This window comes from Aythya ferina, assembly GCF_964211825.1.
Source record: "Aythya ferina genome assembly, chromosome: 11".
Classification (NCBI taxonomy): domain Eukaryota; kingdom Metazoa; phylum Chordata; class Aves; order Anseriformes; family Anatidae; genus Aythya; species Aythya ferina.
Genome location: NC_140307.1, coordinates 3,579,725 through 3,607,073, shown reverse-complemented (window position 1 = coordinate 3,607,073; position 27,349 = coordinate 3,579,725). Strand labels below are relative to the sequence as shown.

General features: G+C 42.7%; 1 protein-coding gene across 2 annotated transcripts in view; it reads right to left on the bottom strand.

Moving 5' to 3' along the window:
* ADAMTS17 (ADAM metallopeptidase with thrombospondin type 1 motif 17) overlaps window positions 1-27,349 on the bottom strand; it is a 172,502-nt gene that overhangs the window by 134,004 nt on the left and 11,149 nt on the right. For both annotated transcript variants that reach the window (XM_084531890.1, XM_084531891.1), the window contains exons 4-6: window positions 15,102-15,274; window positions 4,326-4,409; window positions 3,597-3,754 (exon numbers count right to left, since the gene is read on the bottom strand). In XM_084531890.1, coding sequence (XP_084388016.1) covers window positions 3,597-3,754; window positions 4,326-4,409; window positions 15,102-15,274 — 415 coding nt within the window. The remainder of the gene's footprint in view (window positions 1-3,596; window positions 3,755-4,325; window positions 4,410-15,101; window positions 15,275-27,349) is intronic.

Below are 27,349 nucleotides of genomic sequence, written 5' to 3'. Positions count from 1 at the left end.
GCAAAATCATGAGAGAGACCAAAGATCACAAATGCATTAAGGCAGATCTGTCTCACCTGTGGATAAGTCACACCAGAGAGGTAAAATGGCCCTGTCATGGTACAGGAACTGATCTGTTTTTAAAAAGGTTTCAATCACAGGTCTCCCTGGAGCATTTTTGAGCTTTACTGCATCTACGTTTTTGAAATAAGAGCCTGACATGAATAATTCCATAATGATACTCTAAGGATATAAAAAAGATACCTTCATATTCACTGCATGCGTTGAGATCTCTTATCACAGAGACTACAGCTTTGTTAGTGGGATGTTTTATAGAGATATATTGGAATAAAACTGTTACTCTGAGACCTACAATTCAAATCTAAGGCCAGACCTGACCTTATCACACCAAGTTTTGGATAATGTATTGAAATCTCACACTATAGCAGTGAAGCAAATTTCCTCTTCACTTTTAGTCACTGGCTGAATCAAGCAGCACATGTGTTGTGATCTTTTAGAGATCTGTGAAATTCTCAGTCATTATCACTTGTTGTATTGTGAACTGTTTTCATTAGCAGAATTCAACAATTCTTCTGAAAAAATGACAATAAGTCAGTTGTTTTGTTCAATAAAAAGAGCCAGAAAAGAAGAGCTCAGAACTCCTCCTAAAGTCACTCTTCCATCTGGCTCACACGAACTGGAAAAAAATACCTAACTGTGCTAAGCTGAATTCTGCAATTCAAGTCCTTCCTGTAAGAAAGGAGGACAGTTGTTGAACTGTGCAACATGAACAAGAAATACTCTGTTTAGTGACAACTTACTAGCATCCTTCAAATGACATCTTTTGACCAGTTTAACCTTTGAGGGTCACAAAGCTAAAGGACAGAGGAAAACATGTACAGGTATAAGCTTGCCAAAGAAAGCTTGGTCCATCCATGTATACATTTAGTAGCCCTGTGAGCCCAGCTTTCTGAATGCATAAGGAATTGCTTCACTTGCCCACTTAATGGGAAGGTGGAGGGCTGGACAAACGTCTAAGATGCAGACTCTGCGGAAGGAAGCTATTCTGGTCAGCTGCTCACCAAAATATGAAACGTATTACTGGTAGGTGCCGAAGATCTGAATTTCTGTAAGTTCAAAAGCATAATTTGGACAAGGAAAGCATAAAGATTATAGAGACCACTGCACTATACTCAAACCTTCAGGACTGTACGAGATTTTTTATCACTGCTCCTTTATTTACCGAACTGGGCAGTGGTACGTCTTATTTCACAGACATAGTATACCTCTTACCTGAAAGTCAATTAGGTAGAGATACTACTACTATCCCACAGGAGGGATATACCTGCCACCTAGATCATCTACGTTTACATCCAACTGAGTATATGGGGAATACCATTTTCAGGTGAAGTTCCAAAAGGCAAGTGTGCCTTGTTATTTCAAACGAACACAGCCAGATTGGAACCAGGGGGATTTCTTTAGAGGTTGACCCCAAATAATCTTTTCCTACTGCTAAAGTAGTTGCTGAAAAATTCAGCTTCCGCTTCTTCTGGCACTATGGCTTGTACTGGACATGTTGTTGCTCCCATATCCCCTGCTGCTGGTCCTTCTGCACAGTCCTGAGGAGGGTGGTCAAGGGATGGACAGAAACACACACACTTCCAAAGCCTAGAGTAGAAAACCTTATTTCCCTGACAAAGGAATCAGGCTGATGGGCCAGAAGTATTCCAAGCAACATGGCATCCTCTACGCAGCAGAGGCAGGATGGGTTCAATAACAAGGTGCAGCAATAAGGAAGGATACAGGTAAACACTGCTGGCCTATGAAACAGAAAAAATGCTGCTTTTACACAGCTGCAGGCTCACTGGCCTGAACTTTCTCACAAAACGTGAACCTAGTTTCTAACCCAATTGAACCTATACTTCTCCAAAGATTCTGATCACAAAAGCCTGTGAATTTACTGAGCCCTGCGAACATCTCCACAATTCTTTCTCAAATGCCTGAGTCCAACTCATTTAGCCTGACATTACGCACTCAGTTTTATAAGCTGCAGAGAGAATGCACAGACGAAATGCACTGCTCATTCCTTCCACCCTGTGCTTAGAGCACATCAGAAAAGATTCTGTCTGCCTCACTTGTCATGCAGGACAACTGGATGTCCAGATGAGTTTAACAAAAATGTTGGTTATTTATTTAGGCCCTGATCCAATAAAGCACATGCTCAACTATAACCAGGATGTTCAGCCCATTGACTTCAAAGGAACTATTCACCCTGTCTAAAATGTTAAGTATCCGCTTAAGTGCTTGGTTGGACTACACTGAATACAGGAGAGAAAGAAGGATTTGGGGGAACTGCACATACGTCTGTGAAGGTGTACTCTTAGGAACTTTGCTGGCTCCATGCCCCGCTCACCAGCTATTTTACTGAACACTCACCAAAATCCCATGGAGAATTCACAATGCGATGGTTAACACAAGAGACAATTGCAATCAGAATAGCAGTTTAAGCAAAACCATGCCTTTCTAGTTGCATTGTTGGCAAGGAAAAAAGGTAGCAGAGGTGAATAATATTAAGCTGCAGTACAGTACAGACATTTCCTGTCTCTAACTAGGAAAGACAGCGGTAGGAAGCAGTGTCTTTGTAGCACACACAGCACCCATTTTACACCATATTTTTGTGCTCACTTTAATTATTCAGTGATCCTTTCTGTAACAAAGCATTCTTAGTGTAAACCTTAAAGTATGCAATCAACTTAGAAGACCACAGATTTGATACTCAAAATTTACAGTGACTGTGAGGAACACAGGACTTGAATTGTATTCTGAGGTTGAGCTCAAGTAGCGAAGTTGCAGGAAAAAGATTGCAGGTTAACATAGAAAACATTCCTTTCATTTACTGCATCTGGGCCATACCCTGATGTGTTTGATATACACGTATCAATAGGCAGGGCTGCAGGGTGCAAGGAAATTTGCTGTAATATGCATACACAGATTATTTCACGTCTGAAATAAATGCAGTAGGTTTCAAACATACAAATTAAGAACTACTGATCTGAGCTATGATAGAGGAGGGATGTTGAAGTGGTTATCTCCTGAGGCAAAGAGCAAGAAAATTAATTTAGTTTCTGGTATTCATCTCTCACTTTCTTAAGAGAGAACTCCCTCACCACCTCCCTCCTACTGACACCCAGTATGCTCCACAGGTACCAACTATCTCTCCTCTCAGACTGTTCAATATGCATATCTACCTAATTACACTCGGAGCACTTGTTCTTACCCGTGTTCTCAACTTGGCAGCAGCTTTCTTCTATGATGAAGGTCTTGTCCTCCAAAACCTCACCCATTTCTTTTCCACTTAAACTGGCTGGTCCGAGAAAAAAGTATCTTGCCTGTATCCTGACTATGACATGCTATGGTGACTGACAATGCTTTTGCACAACATCATTAAACATACACCAAAAAAAAACAAGGCAAATTTGAGCCCTCCAAACAGCACCCAGGCAGCAAATGCATCATCAATGGATCTTTTTCTTCTATTACTGCTGGACCAGATAACCTCATAGTTGACTACTGGCCAGTACTGGTTAAGTAAACTGATAAAGCTGACCTCACTATACCTGGTTACAAAAACAGCAGCATCCACAGGGGGGGTGTCATCCCTCGCACCAGGAACCTGGTTGTTACCAAGGTACTTCGCTCCACCATATTCTTCATTTTGCCAGTGACAAAAGCTCTCCAGAGACCTCTCTCCATGATGCCCGATAGACAACTTAGCCTTTTGGATAGAAAAGGACACAAAATAAGAAATATCAGTCACAGCATTTACACAACACATTGTATCTCTGATAAAAAACAGAGGGTCCAAGGTACAGCTATGAGGGAAAGAAAAGTGCAAAACCAGCTTCATCTGAGTGGGCGAAGCAGGGACTTTGGAACCCACACTGCTCTCTGCCATTTGATCTACAGAACAAAATCCACCAGCTGGCAGCAGTCACAAGCTTCAAAAGTTTCCTAAATCTGGAAGTTGTATTTTTGATACCAAAGCCATATAATTTTTATTTTTTCTAACAGTTAATTCCCAAGTCTGGTTCACAACTATAAGCAGGCAGAGATTTACCAGACAGGCTAAATAAAAGGACTGTAGCTCCTTTCACTCCTGTGGCCCCTTGTACTTCTCACCTGTAACACTACCCAGTGTAGCATGGCAGGCAGGCACCAGTTATATTTTGTGATCCTATGGCCAGACAGCCCACACTTCCCACCCACGCAGCACAGGGATCCTGCTCTGCCTGTGAGAATACAGTGGCACCATTACAGCAGAAGGGCAAAAATGAGTTAGAACTTACAGGTCGATTGCGAAGCAGGACCAGTTTTGTCACTCGAATGCTGACTTTAATTCCAAGACTTTGATGTTGAAACATGTTGTACACCTGTTAAAATGCACAGAAAACATCCACAGTACATCAGTAATAATGCCAAGACATAGTAAGGTTGAAGGAACTGTGACTAAAGTTAGATATTTCTCCTTCAGAAAACAGACCCAAACCAAAACCAAATGGGCTGTGCTACTCTGGTCAAAATAAACAATCTTATGAGCTATTGTATTACCACTCTAACAGTTCCATATACTACAGCATAGCTAAGACACAAAAATACAATACATTTGCTCCTACTATATGGCATTTGGCTTCACCAACTGACCAATTTGAGTAAGATCCAGCATTTGGGGACAGAAACAATAAAAAACAGACAAAACCATAATCTAGCTACAGAAAGAAAAATACTTTTAAGTGGAATAAATGAGAGAAAAGGTTGCTGAGCAATGAAGGAAAGAAGAGCAATATTCCAAAGGAACTCCAAAGCCTTAGGAACAAGGACATACATTACGAAGCATCCAACTAATATGGATCTTCAGCATTTAAATATCAGAGATATCTGAATGCAAGATGAAATAATGGTGTGTTTTAGACTTCAGGAAATAGAATGGAAAAGCAATTTCCCTCTGTTATTTTCATATCTTATATAAGAGAATAGTAATAAGGCAGCACATAATGACACAAGCCTCAGGAAATACAAAAATAGCACCGGAAACTACCTTACTAGTTTCTCCAGATTTTGCATTCCAGCTCAGATACTTCACGTCATTCTTATAGATTAGAATATAAGATCTTAATTGATGCCAGAATTTTACTCCACCATTTCTCTGCGTACAAATCGTTTAACTAGAATGTATAAAGAAAAAGGTGAGGCAGGGGGTCATTTTAAAAGGGTTTAAAATGCCCCCATAATAACTTCTGGATCAATACTGCATTCTCTGTTCAGTCAAAACAACAACAGAAAAAAACAAGACCACTGAAGAGAGACGCTTGACTAGTGGCTGCAGGACTTGGTCCTGAGTAAGCTATATTCCTTATCCATGTCTCACTTGGCTAGAAATATCACACAGGCTCAGCTAACTTCCTACAAGAAACTCAAGACATGAACATATTTCGGATATTGTTTTCAACACTTGGTATTTTTCCTATTTGTGCAAATACTCAGGAATGTGCTCAGTGTAAGAGCTTTCTTAAGCACGCTAGTGTTTGGGGTTGGATTTAATCATACATTTAAATGTTTCCTATAATTTAGGCACAGACTGCAAGACAGACACTGCTCAGTATTTGACCCACTGACCTTCAGTATGAGCACAATGAGCCATTTATCTGCCCTGCGGTTGGCATACAAATGCACACAAGTGCTGGTACTATTTACTTACCTCGGGGGTATGTTGGTAGAGCAGCTAAGGCCCCTTGCTACAGAGCCTGGGAGGGGGCTGGGTAGGGGGGTGTAAGCTCAAAACTTGCAGACAAGGGCTCTGACAGTTCACCTATCTGTAAACGGAGACCTGGACATTCAGTTGAAAGGGTCAACGGGAGCGTCACACTGATCAAGTCAGTCTCTCATGCACCGCTGGACAGGCTAATGAATATTTGCCATGATCCCGTGAAGGATGCCTTTGATTTGCCTAGACCACTGCTAGCGTCCTGTAAAGCTTCTACTCATAAAAATGGCAGAACGGCAAGTAAGTTCTTATCATTAGGCCTCATGTATGATGATCTTTCCATCTGAGCAGAAAAGCTGCCTGTCTAGATACTGCAACAACAGATCCAAACACCACTGACTTCAAAAGGCAGTTTTCAGTGACAAAATCTGCAGAACACAAGCCAGTTACTGGAAAGTTTAGCTTCTCCTTTTCAAAGCTGTCAGACCCTCTTCATTTTCTCTTCTCTTGTGCTTCCTCCATCCAAAGGATAATTTGATTCTATTTGTATCTGCATCCATCAGCAATCAGAGAAGTGCTGGACCTTGTAGGCAGTAGCAACAATTGGATACTAAGCCAAAAAGACACCCTGTATGCAAAAAAGGCTTTACTTTGCATGTTTATTCAACCTTTGTTTGTTTACTTTCTTAAATGGAGCCCAAAGAAACCCCAGGCTTGTGGTGATTTCTGCTGTCTAGTAAGAACAATAACCTCTTTCCCTCTACTAAATAAGTTTGACCGGTGCAAGTGGCTGTTCTACTTCAGTACAACTAAAGCGTTCAAACACAATGCCACCTAGAGAAGAGACAGACCCCCTCTTATCAGCCATCTCCCAGCTAGTTCTGCTTCTGCCCCTTACTCCAAATGCCTCTGAGGCTGAACCAGACCTTTCAGTCCATGAGCTCTGACTGGATTAAGAGGGAGACATTTGTTTCTGTTCTGTCAGACTGGCTCCTATGCACTCATAACCAGCACTTTAATGTGTGTACAGATAAACATACTGTAAATTGCATAACACCACAGCGCTGAGCTAACAAACTGATTACGGCAGACTGCTCAGAATCACGGGGGAATAAATTCCAGTGTATTATATTAGCAAGAAGAGTTTTTCCTGATGCTTTAGGACAGACAGCTGAATTTTGAAGATGTGGTGCAACCAAAAGTGGCAGTGCATATTCGGGCCATGCCTATCAGTTAACTAGAAGGACCAATCTTTAAGTAGATGATGTATTCCTGGCAAAAGGCAGGAAAGTGCAATAGCTCACAATACCTACATGTTGGGGTAAATCATTTCTTATTGAAGTTTCAAGAATTTTTCCTCAGAGAGGGACAGACCGTTGCCAGAAAACGGTAATCCAATATTTTCTGTTGTATTTTTCTCACAACTCTGCACTGCTTCTCAGGATTTGAAGTGTGATCATAAGCTCAGGTGAAGAAGACAGCAGCACTATGATTTAAGATGGTCCTGCAGCAGAACTGCAGAACAATGTCAAAATATGTTTACAATTTCCAATCTTCTTTCATGAACCAAGCAGGAGAGGACACTCCAGCTTCATTTGCCTTCACCGATTCCTCTATTTCTTCTTAGCAAACCCCCCAATAAAATTTTATACAGAAAGTTCTACAAAGATTCAGCAAGGATCTGTACAGCTCCACCTGCAAAAAACCCTGTCATTCAAAATGATTAAAATCTACAGGTAAATTAGCAAGAAAACTCACCTAAAAGTTTGCCTGCACGTTGGTTTGCACAAGCAAACACCATCTTCCAAACAGCTCTCACTCATTAATGAAGTAAGTACAGGATGGATACTATTATCCCTGTACTGACAGGACCACCTCAATTAACCACAAATCAGACCAATAACAGCCTGTAACAATTCCCCTCAGGGCTCCTTCCTCACCGATTTCCCTGCTCCAGCGTGGGTCCTTCTCGATGGAGGACAATTCCTGTCAGGAAGGCCGGCTCCAGCGCGGCCTCCTCATCCCAGCCCCACTTCTTCCAGGGAATCCCAGCCTGCTCCAGGCTGTTTCTCACACTTTTTTCCTCACTTCTCACTGCCTGAGTGGAGTTTTGTGCTTTCTTAAAACCCATCTTTACAGAGGTGCCACCAGCTAGCGCCCTGTGGTGGCACCGCTGTGGAGCTGACTGGAACCGGCTGCGTGTGGCGCAGGGCAGCCCTCGGTCTCCTCACAGGAGCCGCTCCTGCCAAAGCCTCAATGCTAACACCCAGTACACAGCCTTTTAAATGAACACCCAAACTGTCTCAAATAACAGTGTTTAAGGCTAGAAAGAGCCTCAGTAAGACAACCAGCCCTTAAATGACCTGACAAGGAAACAAGAGACTGAATTCCACACAGGCCGTTCAGAGCCATTTTGGCAGCACATGGCCAGAATTAAACTACATTGTACAAGGCAGGTTGTGCCCAAAGTGAGTATTATCACGGAGCCCAGGTGTCTATTTAAAATAAAAAGAATTCAAAACAGTAAGTTATTCCTGCTTAAAGTCAGGCTCCACTGTGGCCGTGACCACCTTCTGCCCTTCTCCCCTAGCCTACAGGGAAACGTCATCCACTCTGTGTGTCAAAAGCTGTTCGCTGTGCCCAACAGGTTATCATCAGCGCATGAGCTAACAGTACCCTGTAAAATGGCTGAGATAATTGGTACCACGGGAGGAGGATTGGGATTTCCCAGTGCAGATGTTCTCAAGATTTACTGCTGCATGGACAGCGTGCATTTTTAGGCAGACTGACTCACAGACACCTCCCCTCCCACTCGCCATGCTGTGGGCCACCCTCCCTCAAGCCTGCAATTGCATCAGACCCTTGAGGTTGCTGTGGCCTCCTAACATGAGGAAAGAAAGAATATTTGGGGTATTTTAGAACTTTTTAATAAAGTGAAGCAGCTGGGAACAGAAGAGCCAGCTGCATGAAACCTACTAATGCTTTGCTAAGCTCTGCCATGGAACAAAATGCAAAGGCTGCTGTTTTAGGGTGTCACCACAGCTCCAGAAAGCAGCTTGGCTGGAAGAGCGAGGGACGTTCTCGATCACTGGACTGAAGGGAAGGGGTGTGAAAAATTGTCAATGTGTCTGAAACGCAGTCATAGGCACTGGTAACCCTGCTGAACGTGAACTATGTTATCTTAACTTCCATCCTACGAGGAGTCATCAAAAGCACAAAGAGTGCTTTGGGAACAGAAAGAGGTATAATAATAAGCCTCACAAAACAAGACAGAATAATGGAAGAGAAGTTGCAGGAGCAAAATGAAAAAAATAAAGTCAATTTCTCTGACATCTCCTTCCCTTGTACACATTTTCCTGACAGAGCCTTACTGCTCAGAATGCCCTCAAGAAATGACAGAAGTGTGAAGCCTGAACCATCTTTCTCCTCCTCCCGTTTGCATTCCTCCTGCCCTTCTTTCTCCTCATACCATTGACATGGAAGGGACAGAATAAATGCAGTTTTGGCATAAGCTGTCCAAGCCTGCCCCAGCATGCATAAAGTACAACCCAGACATGAGGAATTGGGATAAGAGAAGAACTAAAGTACATCAGTTTGTTTATTTTTTTTTAAATTCTCAAGAGCTTCCTCTGCAGGTGGATGGTGGGAGGGAGACGTGTGTGTTTCAGATGTTCTGGAGTTCAGCACAGCAACCCTGAGGGTGAATGGCTTTTTTTTTCCCCCTTCCTTCTCACCCCCCTCCCCATCCTCCCAGCTTAGCATTCAAGCTACAGCCTCCCCATGGCTTTGGCTGCTGGAAGATGTTTGGGCAGCAGAAGCATTAGTCAGGTTACTGAGGTTGTCTTTTACTTGTTTTGAAAAGTGCTATAGGATTTCTAACACCCACCTGAAGCCAAGCTTTCAGATTTCCCCTTTAAACATTATGAAAAAGAACATATTAATGTTCTTCATAAGATACAGTTGACATAACTCTTTCTCTTGGGACTGCTGGAAAGAACTCTGTAGACCGTGATCAAATATTTATATCCTATTCCCTTACATTCCCATCATGAAAATTCCAGATCAGGGCAAGGGAGCTGATTATCAGCAGCAGCTCTGGAGACTTTATGTGCCAGCACCCAAGAGAACAGAGATGTAAATCCATCAATACGTGCATGATAAAAGTGATTTTATCTGCTACTTCAACGCAGAGAAAGCTCTCAGAGGGGAAATCCAAAATGAAAAATGATCTGCAGAGTGTTAAAAAAGGCTTCAGAGAGTAAAGCAGTATTATTCCTAAAGAACAACATAAAATTTTTCCCTCTTAATGACATCCAAAAGATCACTAACTTCAAGTTACTGCTTGCTATTGCATAGGGCTTTCACACTAATCACATGGCTTAGGAACAGCTGCAGAACTAACACACACTACAGAAACTTACCCCTGCGTCCCTGTGTGCTTGCTGTATTCTTTCAGAAAAAGTCAAGCTCAAAACCAAGCTACAAATTTCACTTATTCCAAAGCTCCAAAAATGCACTTTTATTTACTTAAAGTTTTTAAACACATAGAAAGCAGCTTTTAAATTCCTGTGTTGTGGTCCTGGCAATTCAGAAATCTTTGTCCCTAAATGTGCAGAGCGTCTGTCTCAACAGGACTTCACTTGCAAAGAAAGCTCTGCATAATTGTAAGGAGCCAACATTCACAATTTGTTGTTCAGGTACTAGCTGAAGCTAGTTATTCCTCATCATTAGGAACACTGATATGACCAATGACTTGAATCACAGACTTTTGTCCAGGAAGCTGAAGGCTGGAGTTGTGAAGACCAGGTGCACCAGAGGCCAGCTTATCTGCCTCTGAGGACAGATAATCTCCTTTCTGTGTAACTGCTGAAAATTAAACAAGGAAAAACAAAAGCATAAAACTGCAGAACGCAGTGTATGTCCCATCCTTCAAAACCTGCTCCTGAACTGATCCCAAAACAGCAGCTACTGTGAGCATATTGAAAGAAACACTGGGGAAAGGAAAGGAGAGACCAATGTGCTGCTCTCCTAGTTTCAGGCAGAGAAGCCTGAAGTTGAGTTTAGATGAAGCCTACCTTGCAGGAGCAACACAGGACCTCACAGGAAATAGAATATCCATCCAAATAGCCTCCAAATGGATGAAATGAAGTAAGAAATTACAGCTGCCAGAAGCAGACCAACAGAATGGGTGAGCAAAATAAGTATGTTTTACCATAAAGACACTTTGCTTTGGGGTTTAAATGCAGTTCTAAATGCTGGTGGTTACTGAAGGAGAGCAGGAACAAAGGCAGGAAACTGGAGATGCCCTCATGCCAAAGGATGTACAGAGATGACAAAGTAAAATGTTAACACTGCATCACATTGTACAAAAGATCAATTCCAAGGGAGTTTAACTTACAAAAAGATTAGCACATCTACTTAAGCAGCTGGTTTTGCATTTATGTAATTCTGCTGACATCTCTCCACATCCATGCCCTTGCATCCAGCATGCCCATAAATTTGTTGCCTTGCTAAGGCTGCAGATGTACATGGTGGCATTTGACAACTTCGTCAGCTTTTTTTTTTTTTTTTTAACAGTCACAAAGCCATCACAAATCTCCCATGGGTGCAATTGTTCTGAATCAAACTCCTTGTGAGAAATCAAGAAAATATTTCATTTTAGAGGTGGTGACATTTAAAAAAAAAAATTAACTCAAAGCCTTGGAGCCATGCTTGTTCCCACTCATACATTACAGAGTACCTGAGAGGAAAATTATTCCGTAATCTTGGAAAAAGGTGTCATACAACTTCAAGTATTAGATTATTAAATGGAAGAGCTTGCATCTCTACAGTGACATTCAGAAGTAACAGGGAACCTTAATGTGAATCTTCTTTCTGTTCAGGGGGGTGGTCAGAAACACAGAATATTATTAAAAACACATCATTTCCTACATGAAGCTCTACCTGGTATTTCTGGGTTGCAAAAGGGTTTTGCTTTATTTCTTAGCTGTTATTCTAGAGTAGTTCCCCCTCCCAGGATTCTCATTTACCAAGGGAGCAATAAAACTGTATTTTGTAATGCTGACTTTTTTCCCCTTCAGAAATTCTTGTAACATAAATAGATATTAAATACTTGAAGGCAGATCACTTTATTTAAAATGTCTATAAATATAAAATGCATTAATAAGACCTCTTAATGCTTGTTTTGTGGTTTGACAGTAAACGTAATGGCTTACAGAGAGGAGTTAACTTAATATACCCCTGACCAGTAATGTTCTATTTGCTTAAATGCAAGTATCCAAGCCAAAATTAACATTCTGGTTTCTTTTAGAGGCAGCCCGCCATCCTGCAGCGTAGCTGAATAAGCACTGCCTAATATCATGGGGCAAATCCTGTCCCCCAGCTAAACAGCCACAGAAGGCTGACAGGAGTCACAGTGAGGCAGGCAGGAAACAAAGACCCCAAGCAGCCAGGAGGCTGCTTCATGGCATGGGTATACAGAGCACAACTGATCCTGCACCAGAAGAAGGTGTCGCAGTTATTTTCTGAAGGAGTTATGGTTGTTCTGCTCCACGTACCACAAATTTAAAGATGAGAAACTAACACACAAGGATTCATCGTGTTTGGTGCACGCACTACCAAAGGAATGTGGCTGGGTGAAGGGTTCAGCTAAGGCATACCTTGACCACATCTCTTTTCCTGAAATATATTTTCTGAATTATTCTTCATCCTCTTTTGTTAGGGTGAGGATCTGCTTTTGTTACGGCAAATGGAATGCTGAAATTCCTTTTGATTTTCTTGAATTTCACCTCGTTTTATAGCCTCATCACTAAAAGATTTATGCAATAATGCAATGTGTTTGCCTATTATTATTCCCCAGTATCCTCTGAGTTTGCTGGCCTTTCACAACCACTTTCCTCAGGGAGGCAGAAGCCTGAAAGGTACTATGCTTCTACAAGCATGGGAAAGTAGGTGGCCAGACTAAGGTGAGGGACACTCTCAGTGCTCCTCCGAAGGCAGAAAAGCTAAAACATAAATTCAAACCCTATCAGACAGCAGAAAAACCACATGGGTGAGTCCCCAGGAGCAATGACTTAACAGTGGGAAGCATTTCAGCTGGATTTTACACCTTAGGAGATGTCAAGTAAATGTGCTCCTCAGCCAAGACTCCTCTTCCATGTGCACTCTCTAGTGTCTACTAAAGGGCTGAGCTCATACTACAGCATCAAAATCGAGCTTAAAAGACCATCAGGCAAACCCATTCGAAATTAAGCTCCAATATCTGTTTAGAACATGGGTTTGCAGGACCCAATCCATCATCACCTCCTCACATACAAACACACCTAGCAAGCTGATGTTGCTGAGATTTTCTGCAGGACTTCTCAGCCTGGACAAACAACAGCATTCATGGCCAGCTTTTGTTTAGTGTATTCAACCCAAATGATATTTAACAGTCTGATAAAGCTACACAAGATAGAGATGTACTGATGTCTACGGTGAAAGAAGAGACTGTTTGGCAAGAAGACCATCAAGACGTGACTATACACAAGCTTTAACAGATCTCACAGCCATAAATAATGGTCTGTCCCAGCCCCTGCGAATCAGACAGGCATAGTGGTAGAGCTTTACTATCACACTGACAAAATATTTCAGAGCAGATTTCGGAAGAAGCCCTGGCTTGCCAGTGCAAACAAACTGTATCCATCGCCCCTCACAAGGTCCCAAGAATCTGACACATGGCCAAAACTCAGCCCTGGCACATGTTACATTCATAAATGTGCATCAGGTTGGATTAAAAAGTGACTTGAGTAGCAGAGTTGTTCAGAGCTGAACTTGCGTTCTGCTGCACTGCAAAGATGGTACGTGAATTTAAAGGTGGGGGGACCATGGCTCTGAGAAAAATAAGGCACTTGAGACCCCAGCAAACATCCTTAAATGCAAGAAAGCCAGTAGAGCCTGAAGGGATGGTCACAAGGATGGATTTGTTGAAAGAAGACATTTCCGACAAACCAATCCAAATAAAGAGAGAGACACAATGATGCCCTATTAAGCGACTATTGTCACAGCATGCTAGATGGCAAAATAAAAGGTAGAAGAAGGGACAGAGGGAAGCACCTCGTTAAAGGAAAAGACTAGTTAAAATACCTACTTAATCAGCAAAATACTTCACTACAGGAGGGCTCCTTCACACCAGCACTTGGTAAAGGAATACAAGACCTCTTATAAAGCTCCGTTGTCCCATTGCTGGATTATGCACTGAACATCTGCCACTCAGGTCTTCACTGGGAAGCATGACCAGTCAATTACTGTTAATTACTGTTTTTTTTTCCCAATCCAATTTGCTGCTCATGAGCAAAAACAGAGCTGTCCTCAGGAGAATGAACCGTTCCTGGAAGTTACACAGAAACACAAGCTTCCTTCAAGACCTCCTTGAGCAAGTGCCTCTGGAAGGACCCCTGCTGACTCCAAGCAGAGTTTTCAGTGTCCACATCCAGTTGAGCCATTGTCTTTTTATTTCCTCTGCCAACAACTGAGTGAGCACCCATTGTGCTCCCTTATCAACTGAGGCTGAATACTACCAGACAGCTAACAAATTAACAAGCACACTTCAGATGAGCTCACAGCTTCACAAGGCTCTCCCCACTCCTGGCAGACTCCCTGCAGAATTTATAGAATGCTTCCAAAGCTCCCCTGGCTATTCACAGGTATGAGCAGCACCACTCCACACAGCACAGGAGGTCTAGGGGTAGAGAACAGCATCATCTGAAATTCCTATCAGCTGGCAGTGATGAGTTTGACGGGCTTTCTACAGCAAGGGAAGCAGACATTTTCATTATGTGCAAATCAGAAATAAGAAGTGTTCCTAACTGACAAAGCCAGGCTTTGTGCTGTAACAATTTAATTGCCTCCTATGACAATAACCCACAGGGAAATGTATTCTTAAAAAACAAATAAAAAAATAAATAAAAATAAAAAATAAAAACAAACAAAAATGAAAACAAGAAACACTATGTCAGATGAGACCACTTATCCACTCTTGAAACCTCTCTTCCAAGGTAAAGCACAGCAGTACAGAAAACACGGTAGAAAACGCTACTCCCGAACAACTCCAAAATGCTACCCAACTGAAAAATTGCAACGTTACTTTCAAAATAGCTGTGTGTTTTTTTTTCTTTTTAATTGTGACTGTGTTAGGCAAATACAGTGAATCACATAGATGGGGGAGAAGAGGTCCATTACACAAGAAAAACAAAATCTTTCCTCATACCTCAAGGCCAAAACAGTTACCCAGTTCAGCTGTCAAGGCAGCCAGCTTTTATCTACCCTTAGCTATGAACTGCTTACTCCTGCTGCTTCTTTTGAGAGTGAAGTAAATACTCACCATATTCATAACTGTGAGGATGAATCTTTGGGCAGCCTCTGCACCATGGTATTGGACCATATCAGCATCTGCCACCACCAGTGTTTCTACTGTGTACTCGTTGGTAAGCCGAATAGCATTTCTTCTCTCCCTCCAGTCACTGGTTGATTTCATCTTCTTTTGCCTCTTCTTTTCTAAAAGTCAAAATATTTATTAGGGCACCTTGCAGCTGGCAGATCATAGTAAAACATTTATATTCTTTTTATCACATATGCTTGTGCAAATTCAGGCTGCAACGACTTCTCATTAAAATGTTCTTTGATGAAGAAGCAACTTAGAGGTTCCACTGCAAGTATGGAATGGAAATCCTGCTTGTGAGAAAAGCAACATTCCACTACAATGGAACAAGCTACAATTCAGGACAAAAATTGGGAAAAAATTTAGGATAAGAGACTGTGTTGTGGGATGCAACACATACTAGACTCCGTAGGTTCTTGTTAGCCAAGGAAGTTGCAAGATATTCCTGGAGTCAGTATTTCAATCAGTTTCATTTTAACTTGCTACCAAGCATTACTATAGCAATTTAAAAGAACACAAAATACCAAACAGATAGAGTCTTAATCACTTAAAAATTTTAAATTAAGTCAGATTGTTTTGGAACATGCATTACTGGCCAACTGCAGAAGTCTCTGGATAAAACCCAGAAGTGCAGAAGGTCAGGCTAGATAAGACCTTCTCAAGCTTTCTTTGCTCATTTATTGCTATTGGCATGAGCACACACACCAGCAGCTGCAGTCACTGGCCACCTACGTGCAGAGCGCTCGCACGCCTCTCTATTGTGGTATGTACACCAAAAGCAGGGAACCCCTAGACCAGCTGATCCTTCATGGTCTTAAGTTATTGGAACCTGTAAAAGTGACCCATGCTACAAACTGCAAAGTAAAGCAGTAGTAAACTACTGCTAACACAAAAATTAAAGCATGGAAGTTCAACTTTGCTTCCTCCAAACTGAGAAGCTAATGCATTACTATTTGTCCCCTTCTAAACTGGAAGGTGAAACGTGTTTCACGGCTCAAAGGCAGATGTGCAAAGCAGCTGAGGCATGAACAAAGGAGAAATTAAGTTCAGATCTGAAACTGAATCTACTTGCTTTATTTCAGTCACAAGAAATGTATTCATGTTTTCAATTGTAAAATGAAAGAAAAGCAAATGAAGTCATTAAGACAAATGTATTTTGCAGAAAGATACGAACTGCCAAGATTCACTGAGATATCTGCTTACTGCTCAGCCTGCAATAGCCTATGGATAAGGTATTGACACCAATATCAGTGCCAATTTCTTTTAGTGAGGAAGGGAGTAGAACACACAACAGGTCCTTAAACAGCGTAGAGTGTAAAGACAACAGTCAACGGAAAAGTGGCATGGGATAAAACATGCTGGATGATCAGACAGATAACTTTCATGTCCCACTACACATGCTGCTAGTTTCCCAAAGCAGTCAATCCCTTTTGATTTTTTTTTTCTCCCCACATTCTGTTTATCAGCTCTTTACATATTTCAAGCTTGAAATTCCCTTGTGTTCCAGGCTGGTAAAGGCACTAACATCCAGGTGCACAGTTTCCCCAACTTTTTGTAATCACAGTGACCAACTTCATCAGTTGTAAGCCCCCCAAAGCCCAACTGAAAAGGGCTCTGTCTTCTTCTTATCCCATTTTCTGTCTTGTCAATGTGCACATTTGCACACATCCATCCCATCCCTGTTCTCAGTTGTCTAGCAGTCATTCCAGTATCGCTCTGTACATGCTTTTGTGCCCAAGGCATCAACTGTCAACACTTGGTATATATTTTAAACTAAGAAAACAACCATGAAATTTGATTTGAATCTTTTCAAAAAGGGTTTGGAAATATCCCCCTGGGTCTGACAAGACAGACGGGAGCCCCTTGACAAGCAAAAAACCAAAATCCTGGGGTGCTCATAAATAATGGGAGCTACATGCTAGAAGCAAAGTAGAAAATTACCAAGTTTCAAGGCTTCTTTTCACATGGTCTTCAGGACAGCTACAGAAAAGGGTGTAATCGTGACAATCTGCCTCAGAATAGGGGATGCATATGTTTCTAGGTGCTAGAGAAAAGCAAGAAGATAAAATGGAGCAACTATAGCAGAAAGGACAGATGAGCACACCTTTGGTTTGCCAACTATGAAATGGAGATGATTTCACCTAATTTCTGTGAAATAGCTCTCACGTTTGTTTCTCAGTTCATTTTGTTCCATTCCATTCAGCCACTCACTCTGCAAAGCCACACATCTTCAGCTGCAGGACTATCAAGGTTATCATTTAAATATCAGGAGAGAAGTCAGAGAAGATTATTCCAGTGTGAACACTGATCTTTTGGGTCTTGCTGCTGGCAATCAAAACCTTCTCGGAAGCAGCAGCAATCCTCCAGCAAATTATTGCATTGGTAACTCCCTGATAAATTCAAGGTTTTCAGCTGGTATAAACCTCTTAGGGGGTCTAAGCCTCAACTCAAGTAAGTCTGGGCCTGGCATTGAAAAAGCTGTGAAAAATCCCTAAGTGGAGGAAAGTAAATTCAGAGCACTTAGGATTCCACTTCAAAAATCTCTTCTTGGTGGAAAAGAAGCCACTGTTGTCAAAGAAGGAAGCCACTATGCCAGACTGTAGCTTGCATTTGCCATGCAACTGCCTGGCACGGTCCTGCCTCGCGAGGCAGGTGAAAGAATTGGCAAGGCCTTGCCCGTTCCACTCAGCACCTCTTTGGAGCAGGCAGCTGTACAGAACTCCAAAAGGTGTGATTTCTGGAGAGCAGCAGCAAAGGGACCCCTGACAAATTTCTGGGTAGTCTTGCTTCACACAAAGCCTCTGGACCCCAACCCTCCGTGAGTTTTATTTGAATTTGTGGATTGGCTGCTTTCCACTGGGTGGCAGGGACTAGAAACCATGTGTGGAAAACTTCCACCCCACAGGCTCACCTAGAAACACAGCCAAAGTGACCTAACATTGAGAATCTGAGCTCTCGCCCTCATCTGCTTTCGAACAATCTCCAACTGCAAGCTTACCAAGTGCCTAAAACAGGTGATGTGTAATGGTCCCAAGGGAGCCAACAGAGAGCTCAGGTGGTCACTGCTCAAGAGGTAAGGCAAAGCAAAGCAAACTGCTTGAATGGAAGTCCCCTCTTTGTTTCCTTTCTCTTTTCTTTCCCTTCTTAGGTTTGCAGATCCTCTCTAGGTACCTTTTCTTTAGCCTTTTTGTCCTTTTTGCACTTGCAGAGGGCTGCTTTCAGAGCAGTCCCTATTTGCATCTTCCTGCCTCCCACATATGCAAACAATTTTCCAGCCTAATCAGGCACATGGAGAAAACACAAAACTCCTCATTTGCATGGATGAACAACAACAAACAGAACAAAAGAAATACGCGTATTCTGTATCAGAGACAATTCATGAAGAGGAGCCAAAGATCAGAAACCAATACTAAAAATAACTCACTAAATGCATCTGCAACTCATACCTGAGCTAAATCAGCTTTATGGAAGTACCAAAAATAAAAAACAAAAATCTCTAGAGCCTCACTTCAGAAACAAATCAGCACAGAGAAGTCTCATTCCTACCCTATGTGATTTATGGACTATGGGCAGAGAAACCCTCCATGAGTACATGAAACCCCAAACTAAAATAAACATCAGCCATTAAAACAAGGATTAAATGCTTGGTGGATTCTTTATTTGAACAAACTGATGTTACAAATTTTGTGGTGCAGATGTTAAGTGTTAGTGTGAAGGCATGAGAGGCCATAAAACATGGGCAGGAGGCTGTCAGAGGAGTTTACATAGCGGGGAGCATACATAACCAAATTGCACACTATTTTAGGAGTCAGGTGTTCCCCGCTTAAGAGGTCAGAAATACATGTGAAATATGAGCTGAAACAGGCAATCTACAGCACAGCACGTATATGCTGTGGGTGACTAGGCACAAGGGACATTACTCTTTTGCCAGTTACTTTGACAGTGTGTTACACAGCCTATCTGGCCCAAAATCCCACAAAATGCAGGGCTGTTACATGATGGCAGAAGAGCAGTACAGCACTGGATCCTCAACATAAAGTGCACCTAATGCTGCAGAAGCTCAATAGCTGGCTTTCGTTACAGGCTCTTACCTTTCCATGGCTAGCTGTAGGCAGAGCAACATGATCCTATCACCTTCTGCAGTCCAACAGTCTTCAAAATCTCCCTCAGAATGGCAAAAAATATTACATATATAGCACAACAGAGCTATTCTGAAGCCTCAATAGAAAACTCCTTATGTTCGAGTGCTTTTTATGGCAACCCAACAGATGTATAATTCCAAAGCAACCGCCCCAAATGACCTTTTCCTATTACACACCGAAAGCCCTGTCTAGCACTGTCTGGTTCTTGGCATGTTCCTGCTGTAACTGCAGAGTCCCTTCCTGCTCCTCCTACCTCCCTTCCAACAGTATTTCCCAGATTCATCTCAAGACCGACCTTCATTCCTAGCCCTCAAACTTTATTTCTCCCTAATCTTCCCCTTTGTAATTTTAGCTACCTCACTCTAGTTAAACCTACAGAAAGTTTCTGGATGCAGTTCAACGACAGCCACAAATACAAGCCAAACTGCAGAATTCTTTGTACAAGGCCAGATTTCTCCCTAGAAGCCCTTTTCTATTGCTGCCTTAAAAATCCTCTCCACCTCTTCCTCAGGCAGCCCTCTGCTAGCTCCCTCCACCGATGACCCTTGTAACATCTCTATGTCCTCACCTGGAGGGCTAGCTCTGTTTTCCTCTATGCTGTTATTCCAGCAACATAAAAAGGAGAGAGCTCTTTGTCCCACCTGGCCACATTGACTGTCCCTATGCCTCAGGAGCTTCTAGAGAATCCTCTTCTGGTACTCACATCAGGCATGTTTTATTACTTTCATGTAAAAACAAAAATCATCACCTGTCTGGAGCAAAAGAGAGACTGAGCGTCACTGTACACAAACCAAGGCTAGAAATTACAGGAAGTTCTTGCTAAGGTATATACTAACCATAACTCAGTCTGAAGAGCAAGTTTGCTGTATTATCATAGGGACAGGATACCGCAAAGTTCCTCTGGGACCACGAGTAAAATACAAACTTCTCTCAAAAAGCTATCAATTCTGCGTTTAAAAGATTAGCGTACTGCACGTACACCTCTTGGACACTGCTATTCAATCTAGACACTGCACTGATTTCAAATAACTTTTCAGATGTATCACAACGACTTGATTTCATTTAAAGTCAAAAACGAAATGTATAAAATTGAACAAGAAGCAAGTGAAACAAGAAGTGGAAGTTATCAGTGGCATTGACATCCCAGGAGAAGAGAACAGCTTCTTCAGAAGACGAACAGCACAGCATTACCACAGGGGATGCTCAAAAGCTGTAACACTCAATGCCCTGGGTTTGCTCAGCTTGGGGACCAAGCTGCTCATGATTAGAAGCAAGACAAATTTGAAGAGCATCAGAGCACTGAGGCTTCCAGCATGGCAAAACATTTGCTGCAGAAGTCAGCCCAACAAAAGATATGCGCTAACCCAGCCTACGCTAAAGGAGCAACCTCAGATCACAGGACAGCTCAGAGCTGTGAGACCACCATGGGCTTCCCAGCCCACAAGGGGTCAATTCAAAACTCATAGCACCACCACAAACATCCCTCCACTGGCTCCTGGGGGCTCTGTGCATTGGTTACCTTGCAGCTGCAGTTTTCATCCATACAACAACAGAGAGGTTCTTTTCAAAACTGATCTCCTGAAGGAAAAAAAAAAAAAAAAAAAAGAAAAAGAAATCACACTTCAGCTGCAAGGGCCAAGCTCCACACAGTTGCTTCCTTGACAGCCCTGTACGACAGCACAGGACAGCCCTATGACCTCCACCAGCTCACTGGATCAATTTGTCAGCAGGGTTTCTGAGATTGCCACCTCCTCAACTACATGCACTCATCTCCTTTTAAAAGCACACCCTCACTGTAGGCTTTCCACTCAACTAGACACAAGGACTCACTCATGTCAGACAGAAGATAATTTACTGTTACACAAAGCAGGCACAATGAGCACTGTCTCATCCTAGGACCATTGAAGTGGGAATGGAAATACCTGCTCTGTCACTCCCTCTTAGCCTCTGTGCCTTGGTTTCTCTTCCTATTTGATCTGCTGCGTTACTAGTTGTAAATTCTCTGAAGCAGAACTGATTTCCTTTTCTTGTGACTGACACAAAGGTCCCAACTTGCCTGGGGCCATGGGGAAGATCCTGTAACACAAATACAATTAAGATCCAAGTGACAAGGAGTGATGTATGTAGGACTGAACTCAGAGTCCTCAGTTCTGATCACTTAAACGTAGCAGATCTGAGACCAATCATAACGCACAATCCTAATCCATTCCAGGGCTTTAGAGACTACGAAACACTTGGCTGCAGCTTTGCTGTGAAAAATGGCATCGTTGGCCTCCAGGTTTATTTTGTTTTAATGAGTCTTCAGCAAACGTGCTTGGTTTGCAAAGAATGTTTTCACAACTTCCAGCCATAACAGCCCATCCTGAGCTCTGGCAGCCAATGCCAACCACTTCTGCTGAGGTTGGAAGAACCCACGGAGACTTTACCAAACCAGGAGTTCCCCACTTACAGTCTGGCCTCACCACTACACCTACACCTTCAGAGAGGTAGCACAGACCTCCTTGGAAGTCAGGCAATTTGTTTCTGGTGATTTGCAAAATCCAGTAAAGAATTCACTTCATCTCCCATAACTGTGTTGGTTCCGTGGGTCAAACTGAGGTAAAAAAAGTGCAGTAGTTATTTCTAATCCATTATGTATACATGTATGTCAAACTACACAGGGAGCAGATCACAGAAAGAAACCACCAGTTTATGGAGCAACTTCTCAGAGCCAAAGCCTCACAGTACCACCGCCAGCTCTGTTACTAGGCCTAATCTGCAAATAGAGAAACTGTTTAAGAATTAGAGGTCCAAGCAACCTTAAACTTTCAGTGCCTTCAGTCATGGATGCTCAGAGTGGGACGTATATGGATGATGATTCATGAACTACCCCAAGGAAGCTTAGAGCTTTTGAACAGGGACAAAACCTGCCAAAAGTGTTCCCATCTTGGCCATACAAACACGTAGGTGCTCAACACGTGGCAGTTTTCACACTGAAGATCCCAGGTGATCTGCTAAAGGTCACAAGTCAAACACTAGGAAGCAAAGCCAGGAGAATCCCAACTCCCAACTCATGGCTCTAACCCTGAGCTATGATTTATGACAATATGGAAAAAATGAAGACAGCTAAAAGGTAAGTAATGTATCTTAGTCTGCCTGGAGCCACCTGTCCGCCTTCCTAGCCAGAATGACCACTGGAATAGCCATGAACATCCCGAGAGAAGGACGGTGGACACCAGACACTAGCTCATTAGCACCTGTCAGTTCAGATTTCATTAAGTTCCAGTGGAAATGAGCATTAACTTTTATCAAGAACCAAGTGAAGGAGCAGTACAGTTCTACTGTCTGCAGCTGCTCTGGAAGGGGAAGAAATCCACAAACTACAAATATTTGCATGTCTCTTTTTTTTAATGTCTTTTTTGCACCTTGGCAGTAGAGAAAGAAGACACTGAAGTCCTCCTGCTCCATATTACCCGTGCTGCCCTCATGCTGAGGGCTTCATCCAGAACAAACCAGTAATAAAACTTTGCTCGCCACATGTGATGGAAAAGGACACTTCAGAATGGCAGGCTGCTCCAAAGGGCTGCTGTTTGTCAGCCATAAGGAAACAATCACACGCTTGCAGGGAAAATCCAGACTCTCTGTTTGGAAGACCAGGGACCTGGAGAAACCACAGGATTTATCCACACAAAACATACTCCCATGGGTAAAGTGCTGAAAGACCTAATTTCTGATACAGGGAATACTTCCATACTTGCAAACACTTAATCACATTACATCTTCTGCGTAGCCCATGCTGAAATCCTTGCTTTAATTCTCCAACAGATGCTTCCTAATATGGACTAATACAGGTTGCATTACATCTCTCTATTTTTAGTGCACATGCTTTTTGGCCATAACAGCTGCTGTTTCAGGCCAAGTCAAACCTGCAGAGAAAACACATCTAAGAGACAATGATTAAAGATGGGGAAATGCAACATAGCAGGAACATGTGTTTGGGATTTATACCTGTTCAGGGTAAGCGTTCCCTACATTTGATACCTGCATACTAGCACTTATTTAAATTATTACCAGCTTTGATCAATTGTTAAAACAGGTGGCAAACTAACTAGACAAAGAAGCCATGCATGGCTATTTTGTGAATTAAAATGTTGACCCTCTTGTGTTTTTTTCCTTCTTACTTCTGTCCATGCAGCACATTTGCATTAAGTGAAAACTGTTTCATTCAAGATGACAAAGGGGGGTTTAAAACAAGCTTGCATTGAAGAGTAATTTATGAGGCCTGCATCATAAACATGAAATAACAACCTTCCCTCCAAAGACAAGCTGCTCACTCCCATACTTGTGGGCTGCATTTTATATCAAATCTCTTCTATGCAAGGGGACTTTAATACATCACTGGAGACCTCTGGAAAAGTTACAACAGAACTTACTTTTCCCAAAGAAACAGAAAATTTTATGACATGGTTAGCAGAGAATCCTAAGCTTTCACAACATGGTTTGACTCCGTCTTTAACGCTGGTATTTTCTCTCAGCAAGAAAAGTTAGGGAAAAAATAACAGAAAACTTTTCCCATCCTAAGACTTTGATGGCACAGGAAACATGCAAAATATACGACCAGATTGGAAGAGGTTGTGAGTTTCCCTCACAAGCTGCCTGGACAGGGTCCTGGGCAACCTGCTCCAGGTGCAGGCTTGGGCAGGGGTTTGGAGCAGATGGACCCAGAGGTGCCACCCAACTCAACCATTCTGGGATCCTGAGATAACAGCGGATGTTAAACTACCCTTGTTCCATCAGTTACCACAGCCATATCCATTTATTGCAGCTGAGGTGGTGGATATCGTTGCGTGGAAACAACTTTATTGTTTATCCTGTATGGTCGCAGAGAGACAAGGCAATGCAAAACGCCCTATCTCAGGTATTTCCCAGCCCCAACTCTAAGTTTTAGGGGGGTTAACAAAGGAGATTGTACAGTTCCCCACTAGTCCTCTCCCTGGTCTACCGATTCCTTCACTGCCAAGGACTCTTTCTATGACATCCGAGTTTAGGGGGAAGGGCAGATGCTGCTGAAAGACAAAAATGCCCTGCAGCTACTTCTGGGCCCCAGGAATAAGTTGAGAACTTTACGCATGGAGGTCCAGGCCGAGCCTGAGGGCACGGCAACAATCATGTACGATGCATTAAAACAGTGACCTCTTTCTCTCCTCGCTTGGCTCACCTGTAGAGAAATTCTTATCTATAGGTATTAAAACCCACAGACAAAACTCCGTGACTCCATTCTCTCCCCAGAAAGACCCCCTACTACAAGACCTCAAGACCTTTGACAAAAATGTTGCCAAGCTCGTTCTTTAAAATCAGAACAGTGTGACAACAGATTTGAACCCCAGATTCAGCCCACGCTCTAGAGATGAGAACCGCAGAGATGTTTCACATCGCTGGTGTGAAGCTATTTCCCATGTTTTTAATGACGCCGTGCTTCAGAGCAAATGAAACCCAACCTTCCCTTCCTTCCCCCTCACAGCACATGCACCTGGAAACCTTTTAATAGGTTTTCTGTTTGCCTCACAGGGGCTCATGTTCGTGCCTGAGCAGAAACGTGCATTGTGACTTGAACTCTTTCTCCTGCTGGATGACAGGTGATAAAAATCCTACAGATACACGTATCATATGACTAACAATAGCACCTGGCCCGTGATGACTAGATCCGTCCTTTGCCGCTGGAGCACTTCAGAATTTAAACAAAGGAATTAAAATATCAGTCCTGAACCAACAGACCTGGGATGTTTTAACCCTTTCATAGGCACTTTCAGCTTCAGATCTCAAAGATCCACTCACGTAAAACCTTAAGTGCTTTCCCACTCCTGCCTGCAGCCAGATTAATCCTCCCATACAGATTATTCCAGGAGATGTTCGGCTCCCACAAAGCCCTCCCGCAGCTCTAAAAATTTCTGCTGCTGTAGGACATTAAACTACTTAAGCTAAAGGAGTTGTTTTAGAGATTTTAACAACCACTTATCAAAACAGACTGCTAGCACTACATGGCCCCAAAGAACTGTTCAGTTCAGCTTCCCTCTCCCAGGGCTGGGATCTACGAGGAAAGCACCACAAGGAGAATGCTGCTGGAAAGCTGTGCTCTGCATCCACCCAGCAGTGCTGGCACATGGCACTACCTGATTAAGCTCATTTTGCTTTCTTAAACTGCTTTCCTCCCCCTGCCCCTACAAATACTCATACAAGTCACTGTACCCCAGGCATCTTAAAAAAAAAAATCAAAATTAAAAAAAAAAATTAAAGTCAACTAAGCTCAGATACCACAGGGCACTGCTGACACTAAGTTTGCCACTGAACTCCGCTAGCTATTTAAATTCCTGGGACACGATCAATACCTCATATTTAAAGAGCAGCTTCTGATGCTTTGCATTTTGTTTGAATCGCAAATAAGCCAGCATCATGTCACATACTGCTGAATGGCAAAAATTTCAAAAAGAAAATCTTCCAAGGTGATTCTCATCTGTTTTGAAAAATCAAGGAAAAACACCTAAGGACTGGAAAATGAATGTGGCAACTCTGTGGCTTTTTTTTTTCCTGTTGTATTTGCACAGACATTATGATCTTCAATAATACAGGATGTGCATCTAAAATGTCTAGGACATGAATACTTCCTATGTATTTCCAACTTCCATTCTTTTCTGACAAGTTTGAGCCTGGGTGAGCCAAATTACAAGCCAGTGAGAGAAGGGTTCTCTAGTACAAATCTAATCAGTCCTTCGCTCTGCTGATGTTGCAGAGTACCACAGTAGAGTCACCTTTTTCCAGGCAAAACTCTGTAAGTAAGCCCCTGGGCCACCATTTCCACACAATTTCATTGGGAATAGACCTTTTGTGTGTCAGAAAGGATTAATTTTTTTTTTGTTTCAAAATGCCTTGTGCACAAAAGTTAATCCAAACCAGACAGGAGTCAATTAGGTCGTTAACGTGCTAAGCCTATTAACAGCCATGACTTACATTTCTTTCCCACAACAATGAAAAACATTCAGGAGTCTGCCTTTAAGTGGCAAAGCCCATGAGCAATTTCATTATTTTATGACACAGCTACTTGAAGCAGTGGCTGTTTGCACAAGCAAGCAGTACTCCCCACTGGGCTGCAGCCGGGTGCTTTGTTCCCCTTCTAGCACAGCCAGCCCGTGGGCAAGGCAAAGAACCAGCACCCAGGGCAGCCACTCTGTTCCCAGCTCTTTTGCAAACTCCTGCGTGCGTGTTTGTAAACCACACGGTTCCAGATTTTCTGATTTTCCTCACCTAACTGCTGAGGGAAGGACTAAAGCCATCTTGGTCTCACACAAGAACCAGAGAAGCACATGCTGTCCCCAACTCCATCCTAGTTTAGCCCCTCAATCAGCATCAAATAGAAAAAAATCCAGTCACAGAGATAGACCCTTAGCTTCAAGAAAGCTTTGCATCAGGCTATCAATTTCCCTCTGCCTCAGATCCACACTCACTACATGGACCTTGCCACCTCCTCGGCATAAGCTGAGCTACAGCAGTACCGTGTGCAGGTGCGTGCATGTGCACGTGTGCTCTGAGCCCAACAAACATGATGAAATTCAACCACTTTGCTTCCAGAAGAGAGTTTTAGTTCCTCAGTCCACGACATATCTGCTGACCTACCAAAAGTTCAGCTCCACACAAGAGAAAATAAAGGCCCTGCCCACAGGACTTACCGACAAGCAACACCAGCTAGAAGGCAACCTTGTGAATGAGCAAGCACAGGTCATCTCCGGAGGTACACAGGCTTGGTTAAATACAAAAACTTAAAGTATACACGCAAACTTTCTTCTGCTCATGGCTGCCTATTCCAGCCAGTTCCTTCAGACCTCCACTTTGACCACTTTTGCCAAGAAAGAAGCCTTTTGTGCTGCCATTTCTCTGTAGGTCTACAAACAGGGGTTGTTCTTGATCACTCTGTTCCCAAGTACAGTTCCCATACTTGTGAATCTCAGTCCTGTACCCGTTACACTTGCTATTTCTGCTTCCCATTTTGTCCCTTTAACAGCCACGTAAAGGATAGCA